General features: G+C 44.9%; 1 protein-coding gene across 1 annotated transcript in view; it reads left to right on the top strand.

Moving 5' to 3' along the window:
* Positions 1-4,762, top strand: part of LOC141145745 (uncharacterized) — a 54,525-nt gene extending 49,763 nt beyond the window's left edge. Inside the window, exons 5-6 of the mRNA XM_073632627.1 lie at positions 1,963-2,039; positions 3,707-4,762. Coding sequence (XP_073488728.1) covers positions 1,963-2,039; positions 3,707-3,814 — 185 coding nt within the window. The 3' untranslated portion in view covers positions 3,815-4,762. The remainder of the gene's footprint in view (positions 1-1,962; positions 2,040-3,706) is intronic.
* The last annotated feature ends 8,469 nt before the right edge of the window (positions 4,763-13,231 follow it).

Consider the following 13,231-nt stretch of genomic DNA (forward strand, 5'->3'; position numbering starts at 1 on the left):
ACCGCGTTACTCGTAAACCAAGGTTCCACTGTACTTCCTTGTTCAGAATGGAAGCGCTGTTATAGCCGATCCTACTTTTTTTTAGCATTACCACTGCACATGCTCCAGGTTTCCCTTTGGAGGAAGCCATCCCTGCATTGGCTTTTGTAGACATTAGCTATGCAATCTGTTCTAGAAGCAGGTATGATAGAGCGCAATCGAGCAACTGATCAGCATATTGCACAGTTGAAGTGTGCATCTCTCCGTGGCCAGCAAGAATGAGCATGCATTTTCATCTGATATTTCCTAGATTTCACCGAATTTTCAGGGAGATTAAAACTTTATGTGTCATTCATCCCCACTTATAGGTGTCCATTGTTACTGTTAAGTTGGTGATTGAGCCTTTGTCTTCCATGGTTTGCCTATGAATGGTTAAGTGATTGGTGATTGAGTCTTTCTCTTATGGTTGGCCTATCGGTTAGGTCAGTGGTTCTCAACCTCAGTCCTCAAGTACCCCCAACAGGACAGGTTTTGGGAATTTCTCTTAGATAAAATAGCTTTCGATGACCTCCCAACTTTTTGAGATGGGAATGAGGGACACCTATCAGCAAAAGTAGGCAAGCATAGGACACACCCCCAGCCACGCCTCCTTAAAGGAGAATTGTACAAAAAAACAAGATTGGTTAAACCCACAAGTGCTTTTTTTTACCACTACTATTCCTTTATATTGGCTTTTGGAATTTACAAATGCAGCAACTTAGAAATTGGATGAAAGGTTTAGCGCTGGAAAACACTTTTTGATAGATAAAAAGTGCATTTTATATACATCTATATAGATCAGACCAAAATGAGGGACAAATGAGGGGGAAAGAGGGACAGAGGGACATTGCTCCAAATCAGGGACAGTCCCTTGAAATCAGGGACAATCCCTCGAAATCAGGGACAGTCCCTTGAAATCAGGGACAGTTGGGAGCTATGAGGTTGAGAACCACTGGTTTAGGTAATGTTTTAGAACATGTGGGATTGATTTAATAAACTCAGTGGCGGCTGGTGCTCAAATTTCCTAGGGGGGGCGGCCCGCGGCCCCCACCCAGGCAGCCAAACCCCCCCCTGCCAGCCATCAATCTATCCGACCACCACCAAATCCCCCTTCCACACTCCCCCGTCACTCGATCGTTCGCCGCTACCTGCCAAACACTGCTTTGCTCGCTCGCCTGTTGTCACCAGCCAGCCCCGCACGTACCTTCATCCCTGTGTCTCTCTCCCCGAGTCCCGACCGTCTCCTCCCGGCCAATCAGGAGTCCTGGATTCTGACCAATGGGGTCTTAGGACTCCCGGCCAATCGGGTCTCAGGACCCGCTGATTGTCAAGGAGGAAAAACAGGAAGACATTAGCAAATATTAATTTGCTAATTGTCACACAAGTGGGTGGGCTCAGGGCCCAGTGCTCTGCGCCTTGAGCCCACCCTTTTTTTTAAGGCAATTAGAGCCTCAGGCTCTAATCTCATGCTTCCAAAAAAAAACAAAAACCTTGAAATGTACCAGATTAGGCACTCTCCAGATTTAGCAAATGCATCCCCTTTGTTTCCAGAACATCACCTAACCGATAGGCCAACCATAAAAGAGAAAAACGCAATCACTTAACCATTCAGCTTCCAACTTCAATCCTGTTCAGCTTTGACAATAAACCTGGAAGCTAGAGTTGCCACCTCAACCCTTTAAACCCCGAACACATAATAATTACACGGATTCTGTGGCTGATTAAGGTGGTAATTAAACTCACTTGTTGCCTAATCTGCATTTAATTAGCCTCAGAACGCGTGTAATTCATATGTGTTCGGGATTTAAAGGGATGAGGCGGCAACCCTACTGGAAGCGGATTGGTTTCTATGTACAGCTGTACCAGATTTTGCACTCTCCAGTCTTAATAAATAAACCCCAATGTATTTTTGCCATTATCACTGTTCTCATTTTATCTTTACAGGCTCCATTGCAATGAGGGTCTACATGCAAAGTTCAATCCCCGTGGATACAAATATAATAAACACATTTGTACAACAGGTAATTTGACTCAAAACAGATCCAAGGGTACCAAACTGCCCCGTGCCAATATTTCTGAACATCTTAAACAGGGCATGGTATCTGGACAACTACCTGCAAATGACTTCCCTATCTTCTACCATGTGTTTTTCCATTCAGTTGCTACTCTCCAATCATAGACTTCCCTTCAATGGCGTCCCTAGGGGGGGCTAGAGGGGGCTCTGACACCAACATTATGCTGTGCCCCACCATGTGCCCCCCAACTAAAAAAAACCTTTTTTTTTACAAAAAGGCAATGTCTTTTTGTTTGCATTCGCCACATCTTACTCGGGCCGCAGCTGGCGTAACACAGTCTCTATTGAGAGGAAGCGCGTCCCCAGTCAGCTCCTGCTGGTGATTCCTCCCCCCTCCCTCTGCTCGCTGACACTGCATAATGAGAGCACTCACACAACCACGGCCGCCAATCTGCTCCTTCCCCTGCATCCTCATTGGCAGGGAGAAGAGTGAGTTGCAGGAAGGACTCCACCAGGACTCTCAGTTACTGAAAAAACAGACTGATTTCTCCCATCCTTAGGACAAGAGAACCAGCTTGTAAATTCCAAGAGATGCCAGACCAGCGCTGTCAATAGCAGGGGCAGGACAGCAAGAGGAGGCTGGGAAACCCCACAGTGGCAGAACACCAGGGCCCCGGTGGCAAGACAACCTTTGCAACCCTGATAGTTCTCCCACTGCTTTGGACCCTTATATTTTCTTGGTATGCTGGTGACATATATCTCTTGTTTTCTGCCACCCTGGGGGGGGGGGGGGCCCAATACAGTAGGAAGGGAGCTCACTGCAGAACATGTGAAAGGGCCCGTTGTGGGATCGTAGTAAAGGGCCCCATGATATATATATAATTGCATTTTATAGTTGCCCCCCTACTTTTGTCCCTGTCCCCCCATGTTCCCCCCCTAAATATGAAAGCTGGAGACGCCACTGCTTCCCTTGTATCTGAAGGTCCTCTGTGGTTATTAAACGAGAAGTATGGGTTGTTTTTATTTTTATTTACTGTCCCCCGCTGCCTCTTCACTGAGAACTGAGCCACCGAACACCGCCGATGGGTCAGTTCTCTCACCTCCCCGAGCGGAGAGCTGCTGCCTGTCAATCAATAGGTTGTTGCTTGGGCCTCAACAGTTGCTGGGCTGAGGGCTTCAAAAAAGAATTGCCAAAGAAAGTACCCTTGCTGAAGGGCACTGTCTCTGAGTCCTGGACAGAAAGAGGGATCCTTATTACCTTCACAGAGGATTTGTCTGGGAATGCTGGATGAAGGACAGCACCTGGGACACTGTGAGACTTCACTGGAACTGATAGAGGAAAGTGCTAGAGGAGGACCAGTTCACAGAGGTTGTTTTATGGACTGCTGTGCATGCCAGCCAGCTAAATTTGGGTTTGCCCTCTGTAGGCAGCCAGCGGTATTGCAGGCTGTGATCACTGTTTCATAGCCCAGATTTATCTGCCCAAAGTACGCGCTCTCTTCATTCCTCCTCCACCAAACAAGGATCTTGCTCCGGTTAGGAAGTCACTGTAGATGTGATTCCCTCCAGGCCTCCAATTAAAAATATGTTATTATAGTAGTTGTACTCTTGAATTAACTTTTGATTCAGCATTGTTATGCATTTGATGTTTACAGGATTTATTTCATTTTGCAGACATGCTCAAATCTCTTCAACAAGTTTCAGACTGCAGACTTCACCCTGACCTATGGGAAGGACAGGATCTCTGTGCATTGCTCTTCGGTCCTTCCTCCCAGCTCATAGGAACCATAAAAAGAGAAAACTTTCCGAGGATCCCAATCAGTGTTTCGTTCATTGAACTAGAGGGATGAGGTTTTCAGCTGCTATGTGTTCACGGTGAATGCCGGGGATACCTGAATTCCAAGAATTTGGATGAAAAAAACTTTGTAGATTGACCAACAAAACAAGGAACAACATCTAATGCAATGCAACGCCTTTGTCTTTGATCAGCTGAGTCACAAGAGCCAACAGTTTGAAGGAATAGATAACCCAGACCTCTTTTTTTATGAAAGGGTGGGCTCACAGTAGGAGGAACTCCCTTTTTTTATTTTCTTTTTTTTTTTGGCATTGGTGCATGCCCCCATGGCAGTTCCTAGATTCTCATGCATTTTGTTTGAGAAAGAAAAATACTTGCCAAATGGACTGAAATGAATAACAGGATTTACCCTCCACAGACTTCAATGGTATTCACCAGAACATTTTCGAACCTTGACGTTCAAGCAAGATTCGTGTAACTCGTCTATCCTCATTAAACTATAGAATCTCTTAGCAATCCTTATTTTATCTAGAAAGAGGCACGCTCTTGAAGATACATCGCATGTGCTGAAAATCAGCAAAATAAAGTATTACAAAGTATGGCCATTTCCAGGACTTCCATGGCACTTCCATGCTAATCTCACAAGCCTGGAGTCTATAGGATGAGTAGGATGAACTATCACTGTCTATGGCCACTAGGTGGCATTAATTGCAATGAGCTTCCTCTCTCGAGGACCGATGTGGCTTTATGGAGGAGGAGCTGGAATCTGAACTCTAAAAAAGTCTACAATATATTAAAGACTGTGCTGTATAAATAAGAGCAAATTATAATGATTAATATATTGAGAAACTAATTTCAATTTTTTTATACACACCATTCAATGATGTGCGTGTGTGACTTTCCAAGTAGTTTTCCAATAAATGGCTTGATGAGCATAGATCTCCAGTGCATCCAGTATTAGTGTTGCATAAGCCAGAAAAGAATCATAATACACTATATTAACAAAAAGTATTGGGACGCCTGCCTTTACACGCACATGAACTTTAATGGCTTCCCAGTCTTAGTCCGTAGGGTTCAATATTGAGTTGGCTCCACCCTTTGCAGCTATAACAGCTTCAACTCTTCTGGGAAGGCCGTCCACAAGGTTTAGGAGGGTGTCTATGGGAATGTTTGACCATTCTTCCAGAAGTGCCTTTGTGAGGTCAGGCGCTGATGTTGGATGAGAAGGCCTGGCTCGCAGTCTCCGCTCTAATTCATCCAAAAGGTGTTCTATCGGGTTGAGGTCAGGACTCTGTGCAGGCCAGTCAAGTTCCTCCACCCCAAACGCGCTCATCCGTGTCTTTATGGACCTTGCTTTGTGCACTGGTGAAAATCATATGGTGGATGGGGGGATTATGGTGGGGGTTTTTTTTTTCAGGGGTTGGGTTTGGCCCCTTAATTCCAATGAAGGGAACTCTTAAGGTGTCGGCATACCAAGACATTTTGGACAATTTCATGCTCCCAACTTTGTGGGAACAGTTTGGGGAAGGCCCCTTCTTGTTCCAACATGACTGCTCACCAGTGCACAATGCAAGGTCCATAAAGACATGGATGAGCGAGTTTAGGGTGGAGGAACTTGACTGGCCTGCACAGAGTCCTGACAGAACACCTTTGGCATGATATAGAACGGAGACTGCGAGCCAGGCCTTCTCGTCCAACATCAGTGTCTGACCTCACAAATGCGCTTCTAGAAGAATGGTCAAACGTTCCCATAGACACGGTCACAAACCTTGAGGACGGCCTTCCCAGAAGTGTTGAAGCTGTTATAGCTGCAAAGGGTGGGCCAACTCAGTATTGAACCCTACAGACCAAGACTGGGATGACATTAAAGTTCATGTGCGTGTAAAGGCAGGCGTCCCAATACTTTTGGAAATATAGTGTATATGTTGCTTTAAAAACCTTCGTATAGAATTTGCGGTGATGGGAGAAGTTGATAAGCCCACAACTTATTTGAACTCTTTCAACATGTTTCAACTCTGATGTCAACGGTCAGATCTTCCCTTTACTATTTTTGTGGTGTCATCATACCAAGATCAAAAGAGCTCTCTAAGGTCCTCAGAAAGAAAATGTGGATGCTATGAGTCTGGCCAATAACTAAATTATTTGAACCCAATCATTTCACTATAAAGAAAATAATCTATGTAGTATAGATTTCCTACTACTGCTAATTTGTCCAGGATTGGCCAGCACAGCAAATTTACAAAAGAGTAGACCATATGATGCTACAAAAAGTCTCCAAGGAGCCCAAAGTTAATTTGCAGAATCTGCTTGGGGTTTCTTTGCTGCTTGAAGGCCTGGACAGCTTACATCATTGAGTCAACTATGAACTCTTCATCATTATCAAACTGTGCTTGAGGAGAATGTGAGGCCATCTGTCCAAAAGTGAATCCATTAAATGGACCTTTCAACATGATAATGTTGTAAAACACAGTAGCAAATCGACCAAAGAATTTCTCAAGAAATGGAGGGCTATAGACTGACCTGTTTAAAGCCTCGATTTTAGTTTATTTGAAATTTTGCAGGGAATTAGAAATAGGTAGTTCATGCAAGGTTAAAAAAAATACAAGGTTGAGGGATCATCCTCAGCATTCAGACTTTATAAAGAATGCAATAAGAAATGTAAGGGTACAATTAGGACGGCTAAGATAGAACATGAAAGACACATAGCGGAGGAGAGCAAAAAAAATCCCAAGAAATTCTTTAAGTATGTAAACAGTAAAAAAGGGAGGACAGACCATATTGGCCCCATAAAGAATGAGGAAGGACATCTGGTTACAAAGGATGGGGAGATGGCAAAGGTATTGAATTTATTCTTCTCCTCAGTCTTCACGAGTGAATCGGGGGGCTTCAGTAACCAAAACTGCAGTGTTTATCCTCATGACACAACACAGGAAGCACCTCCATGGTTAACAGAGGACGGAATTAAAACTAGACTTGAGAAACTTAACATTAATAAATCACCGGGACCAGATGGCTTGCATCTGAGGGTACTTAGGGAACTCAGTCAGGTGATTGCCAGACCGTTGTTCCTAATTTTTACAGACAGTCTATTGACTGGAATGGTACCAGCTGATTGGAGAAGAACCAATGTAGCACCAATATTTAAAAAGGGCCCAAAAAACATCCCTGGGAATTACAGACCGGTTAGCCTAACATCAATAGTATGTAAACTCTTGGAGGGGATGATAAGGTACTATATACAAGATTTTAGTAATAAGAACGATATCATTAGCAGTAATCAGCATGGTTTCATGAAGAATCGTTCTTGCCAAACCAGTCTATTAACCTTCTATGAGGAGGTGAGTTGCCATCTAGATAAAGGAAGGCCCGTAGACGTGGTGTATCTGGATTTTGCAAAAGCATTTGACACAGTTCCCCATAAATGTTTACTGTACAAAATAAGGTCCGTTGGCATGGACCATAGGGTGAGTACATGGATTGAAAACTGGCTACAAGGGCGAGTTCAGAGGGTGGTGATAAATGGGGAGTACTCAGAATGGTCAGGGGTGGGTAGTGGGGTCCCCCAGGGTTCTGTGCTGGGACCAATCCTATTTAATTTGTTCATAAACGATCTGGAGGATGGGATAAACAGTTCAATCTCTGTATTTGCAGACGATACTAAGCTAAGCAGGGCAATAACTTCTCCGCAGGATGTGGAAACCTTGAAAAAAGACCTGAACAATTTAATGGGGGAGGGACAACTACATGGCAAATGAGGTTCAATGTAGAAAAATGTAAAATAATGCATTTGGGTGGCAAAAATATGAATGCAATCTATAGACTGGGGGGAGAACCTCTGGGGGAATCTAGGATGGAAAAGGACCTGGGGGTCCTAGTAGATGATAGGCTCAGCAATGACATGCAATGCCAAGCTGCTGCTAATAAAGCAAACAGAATATTGGCATTAAAAAGGGGATCAACTCCAGAGATAAAACGATAATTCTCCCACTCTACAAGACTCTGGTCCGGCCGCACCTGGAGTATGCTGTCCAGTTCTGGGCACCAGTCCTCAGGAAGGATGTACTGGAAATGGAGCGAGTACAAAGAAGGGCAACAAAGCTAATAAAGGGTCTGGAGGATCTTAGTTATGAGGAAAGGTTGTGAGCACTGAACTTATTCTCTCTGGAGAAGAGACGCTTGAGAGGGGATATGATTTCAATTTACACATACTGTACTGGTGACCCCACAATAGGGAGAAAACTTTTTCGCAGAAGAGAGTTTAACAAGACACGGGGCCACTCATTACAATTAGAAGAAAAGAGGTTTAACCTTAAACTACGTAGAGGGTTCTTTACTGTAAGAGCGGCAAGGATGTGGAATTCCCTTCCACAGGCGGTGGTCTCAGCTGGGAGCATTGATAGCTTCAAGAAACTATTAGATAATCACCTGAACGACCGCAACATACAGGGATATACAATGTAATACTGACATATAATCACACACATAGGTTGGACTTGATGGACGTGTGTCTTTTTTCAACCTCACCTACTATGTAACTATGCAAAAAAAACAACAAACATCTTGCAACTAAAGGCATTGCGCAGGGATGAGAGGTCAGAAATATCAGTACCAGAGTCTTATGGGCAGTTATACAAAATGCCTACAAGAAGTCCAGCTTCTGAGGGCAAGGGTGTACTTACTTTTTACACAGTACGCCATTACATCTATATGTTTTGTTTAATAAACTATTGAAAAGGTGATATTTTTAATTTAAAAAATATCATCGTCATCTCTAGGCACTTAATTTGGAAAAAGGTCTAATGTTTGCTTGTTTAATTGTGTTAAAAAGACACGGGGATGTACTTACTTTTCCACAGGACTTTATATGTATGAATGTAAGAATGTGAACGTTCCACTCCATATACTGCATGTATGCAGTATATATATATATATATATATATATATATATATATATATATATATATATACAGTGGGGACGGAAAGTATTCAGACCCCCTCAAATTTGTCACTTTTTGTTATATTGCAGTCATTTGCTAAAATCATTTAAGTTCATTTTTTTCCTCATATTGTACACACAGCACCCCATATTGTACACACAGCACCCCATATTGTACACACAGCTCCCCATATTGTACACACAGCACCCCATATTGTACACACAGCCCCCCATATTGTACACACAGCATTCCATATTGTACACACAGCCCCCCATATTGTACACACAGCACCCCATATTGTACACACAGCTCCCCATATTGTACACACAGCACCCCATATTGTACACACAGCACTCCATATTGTACACAGCACCCCATATTGTACACACAGCCCCCCATATTGTACACACAGCCCCCCATATTGTACACACAGCCCCCCATATTGTACACACAGCACTCCATATTGTACACACAGAACCCCATATTGTACACACAGCACCCCATATTGTACACACAGCCCCCCATATTGTACACACAGCCCCCCATATTGTACACACAGCCCCCCATATTGTACACACAGCACTCCATATTGTACACACAGCACCCCATATTGTACACACAGCCCCCCATATTGTACACACAGCACCCCATATTGTACACACAGCACCCCATATTGTACACACAGCCCCCAATATTGTACACACAGCACCCCATATTGTACACACAGCACCCCATATTGTACACACAGCACCCCATATTGACAGAAAAACACAGAATTGTTGACATTTTTGCAGATTTATTAAAAAAGAAAAACTGATTGGACTTGATTAGGAAAGCCACACACCTGTCTATATAAGACCTTACAGCTCACAGTGCATGTCAGAGCAAATGAGAATCATGAGGTCAAAGGAACTGCCTGAAGAGCTCAGAGACAGAATTGTGGCAAGGCACAGATCTGGCCAAGGTTACAAAAACATTTCTGCTGCACTTAAGGTTCCTAAGATCACAGTGGCCTCCATAATCCTTAAATGGAAGACGTTTGGGACGACCAGAACCCTTCCTAGAGCTGGCGGTCCGGCCAAACTGACCTATCGGGGGAGAAGAGCCTTGGTGAGAGAGGTAAAGAAGAACCCAAAGATCACTGTGGCTGAGCTCCAGAGATGCAGTCGGGTGATGGGAGAAAGTTGTAGAGAGTCAACCATCACTGCAGCCCTCCACCAGTCGGGGCTTTATGGCAGAGTGGCCCAACGGAAGCCTCTCCTCAGTGCAAGACACATGAAAGCCCACATGGAGTTTGCTAAAAAACACCTGAAGGACTCCAAGATGGTGAGAAAAAAGATTCTCTGGTCTGATGAGACCAAGATAGAACTTTTTGGCCTTAATTCTAAGAGGTATGTGTGGAGAAAACCAGGCACTGCTCATCACCTCTCTAATACAGTCCCAACAGTGAAGCATGGTGGTGGCAGCATCATGCTGTGGGGGTGTTTTTCAGCTGCAGGGACAGGACAACTGGTTGCAATCGAGGGAAAGATGAATGTGGCCATGTACAGGGATATCCTGGATGAAAATCTTCTCCAGACTGCTCAGGACCTCAGACTGGGCCGAAGGTTTACCTTCCAACAAGACAATGACCCTAAGCACACAGCTAAAATAATGAAGGAGTGGCTTCACAACAACTCCGTGACTGTTCTTGAATGGCCCAGCCAGAGCCCTGACTGGAGAGACCTAAAAATGGCCGTCCACCAACGTTTACCATCCCCCCTGACAGAACTGGAGAGGATCTGCAAGGAGGAATGGCAGAGGATCCCCAAATCCAGGTGTGAAAAACTTGTTGCATCTTTCCCAAAAAGACTCATCAAAAGGAGCTTCTACTAAATACTGAGCAAAGGGTCTGAATACTTAGGACCATGTGATATTTCAGTTTTTCTATTTTAACCACTTCCCGCCCAGCCTATAGCAGATTGATGGCCGGGCGGTGGTTCCGTTATCCGGACTAGGCATCATATGATGTCCTTCAGGATAATAGCCGACGCGCACCCGCAAGGGCGTGCATCGCAGCGATCGCTGGAGCGCTGTGTCAGTCTGTCCGGCGGAAGCTCTTTACAACGTGATCAACCGTGTCCAATCACGGCTGATCACGATGTCAATAGGAAGAGCCGTTGATTGGATTTTCCTCACTCACATCTGACAGACGCGAGTAGAGGAGAGCCGATCGGCGGCTCTCCTGGCAGGGGGGGGTCTGTGCTGATTGTTTATCAGCGCAGCCCCCCTCAGATGACCACACTGGACCACCAGGGATCGCCACTAGGACCACCAGTGAAGGGGGCAACATGTAGATGGCCAGGTATGTACCCCATGGCCATCGACATGTGCCCAATGTGCCCAGTCAGTGCCCAATATGTGCCAATCAGTGCTCACAAATGGGCACTGATTGGCACCATTATATTGCAGTGATGCCCAGCAATGCCACCCTTAGGGGCATCAGTGCCACCAATCAGTGTCATCAGTGCCATCCAGTGTCCATCGGTGCCACCTGTCAGTGCCCATCTGTGCCCATCAGTGCCCACCTATCAGTGCCCATCCATGCCACCTATCAGTGCCAACCATAAGTACCCATCAATGCCACCTACGAGTGCCCATCAGTGCCGCCTATGAGTGCCCATTGGTGCCACCTATGAGTGCCCATCAGTGCCGCATACCAGTGCCACCTATCAGTGCCCATCAGTGCTGCCTATCAGTGCCCGTCAGTGCCGCCTATCAGTGCCCATCAGTGCCACCTCATCAGTGCCACCTCATTGGTGCCACCTCATCGGTGCCCACCAGTGCCGCCGTATCAGTGCCCGTCATTGAAGAAGAAAACGTACTTATTTACAAAAAATTTTAACAGACACAAACAAAAACGTGTTTTTTTTCCCAAAATTTTCGGTCTTTTTTTATTTGTTGCGCAAAAAATAAAAACCACAGAGGTGATCAAATACCACCAAAAGAAAGCTCTATTTGTGGGAACAAAATGATAAAAAAATTGTTTGGGTACAGTGCTGTATGACCGCGCAATTGTCATCCAAATTGCGACAGCGCTGAAAGCTGAAAATTGGCCTGGGCGGGAAGGTGTCTAAGTGCCCGGTATTGAAGGGGTTAATAAATCTGCAAAAATGTCAACAATTCTGTGTTTTTCTGTTAATATGGGGTACGGTGTGTACAATATGGGGGGCTGTGTGTACAATATGGGGGGCTGTGTATACAATATGGGGGGCTGTGTGTACAATATGAGGTGCTGTGTGTACAATATGGGGGGCTGTGTGTACAATATGGGGGGCTGTGTGTACAATATGGGGGGCTGTGTGTACAATATGGAGGGCTGTGTGTACAATATGGGGGGCTGTGTATACAATATGGGGGGCTGTGTGTACAATATGGAGGGCTGTGTGTACAATATGGGGGGCTGTGTGTACAATATGGAGGGCTGTGTGTACAATATGGGGGGCTGTGTATACAATATGGGGGGCTGTGTATACAATATGGGGGGCTGTGTGTACAATATGAGGTGCTGTGTGTACAATATGGGGGGCTGTGTGTACAATATGGAGGGCTGTGTGTACAATATGGGGTGCTGTGTGTACAATATGGGGTGCTGTGTGTACAATATGGGGGGCTGTGTGTATAATATGGGGTGCTGTGTGTACAATATGGGGTGCTGTGTGTACAATATGGGGGGCTGTGTGTACAATATGGGGTGCTGTGTGTACAATATGAGGTGCTGTGTGTACAATATGAGGTGCTGTGTGTACAATATGGGGGGCTGTGTGTACAATATGGGGTGCTGTGTGTACAATATGAGGTGTTGTGTGTATAATATGGGGTGCTGTGTGTACAATATGGGGTGCTGTGTGTACAATATGGGGGGCTGTGTGTACAATATGGGGTGCTGTGTGTACAATATGAGGTGCTGTGTGTACAATATGAGGTGCTGTGTGTACAATATGGGGTGCTGTGTGTACAATATGAGGTGCTGTGTGTACAATATGAGGTGCTGTGTGTACAATATGGGGTGCTGTGTGTACAATATGGGGGGCTGTGTGTACAATATGGGGGGCTGTGTGTACAATATGGGGTGCTGTGTGTATAATATGGGGTGCTGTGTGTACAATATGGGGGGCTGTGTGTACAATATGGGGGGCTGTGTGTACAATATGGGGTGCTGTGTGTACAATATGGGGGGCTGTGTGTACAATATGGGGTGCTGTGTACAATATGGGGTGCTGTGTGTACAATATGGGGTGCTGTGTGTACAATATGGGGGGCTGTGTGTACATTAATGAGGAAAAAAAATGAACTTAAATGATTTTCGCAAATGTCTGCAATATAACAAAGAGTGAGAAATTTAAGGGGGTCTGAATACTTTCCATCCCCACTGTGTATATATATACATAAATCAAATAAAAAATACTGTATATGTGAATATATATA

Source organism: Aquarana catesbeiana, linkage group LG05 (genome assembly GCF_042186555.1).
Source record: "Aquarana catesbeiana isolate 2022-GZ linkage group LG05, ASM4218655v1, whole genome shotgun sequence".
NCBI lineage: Eukaryota > Metazoa > Chordata > Amphibia > Anura > Ranidae > Aquarana > Aquarana catesbeiana.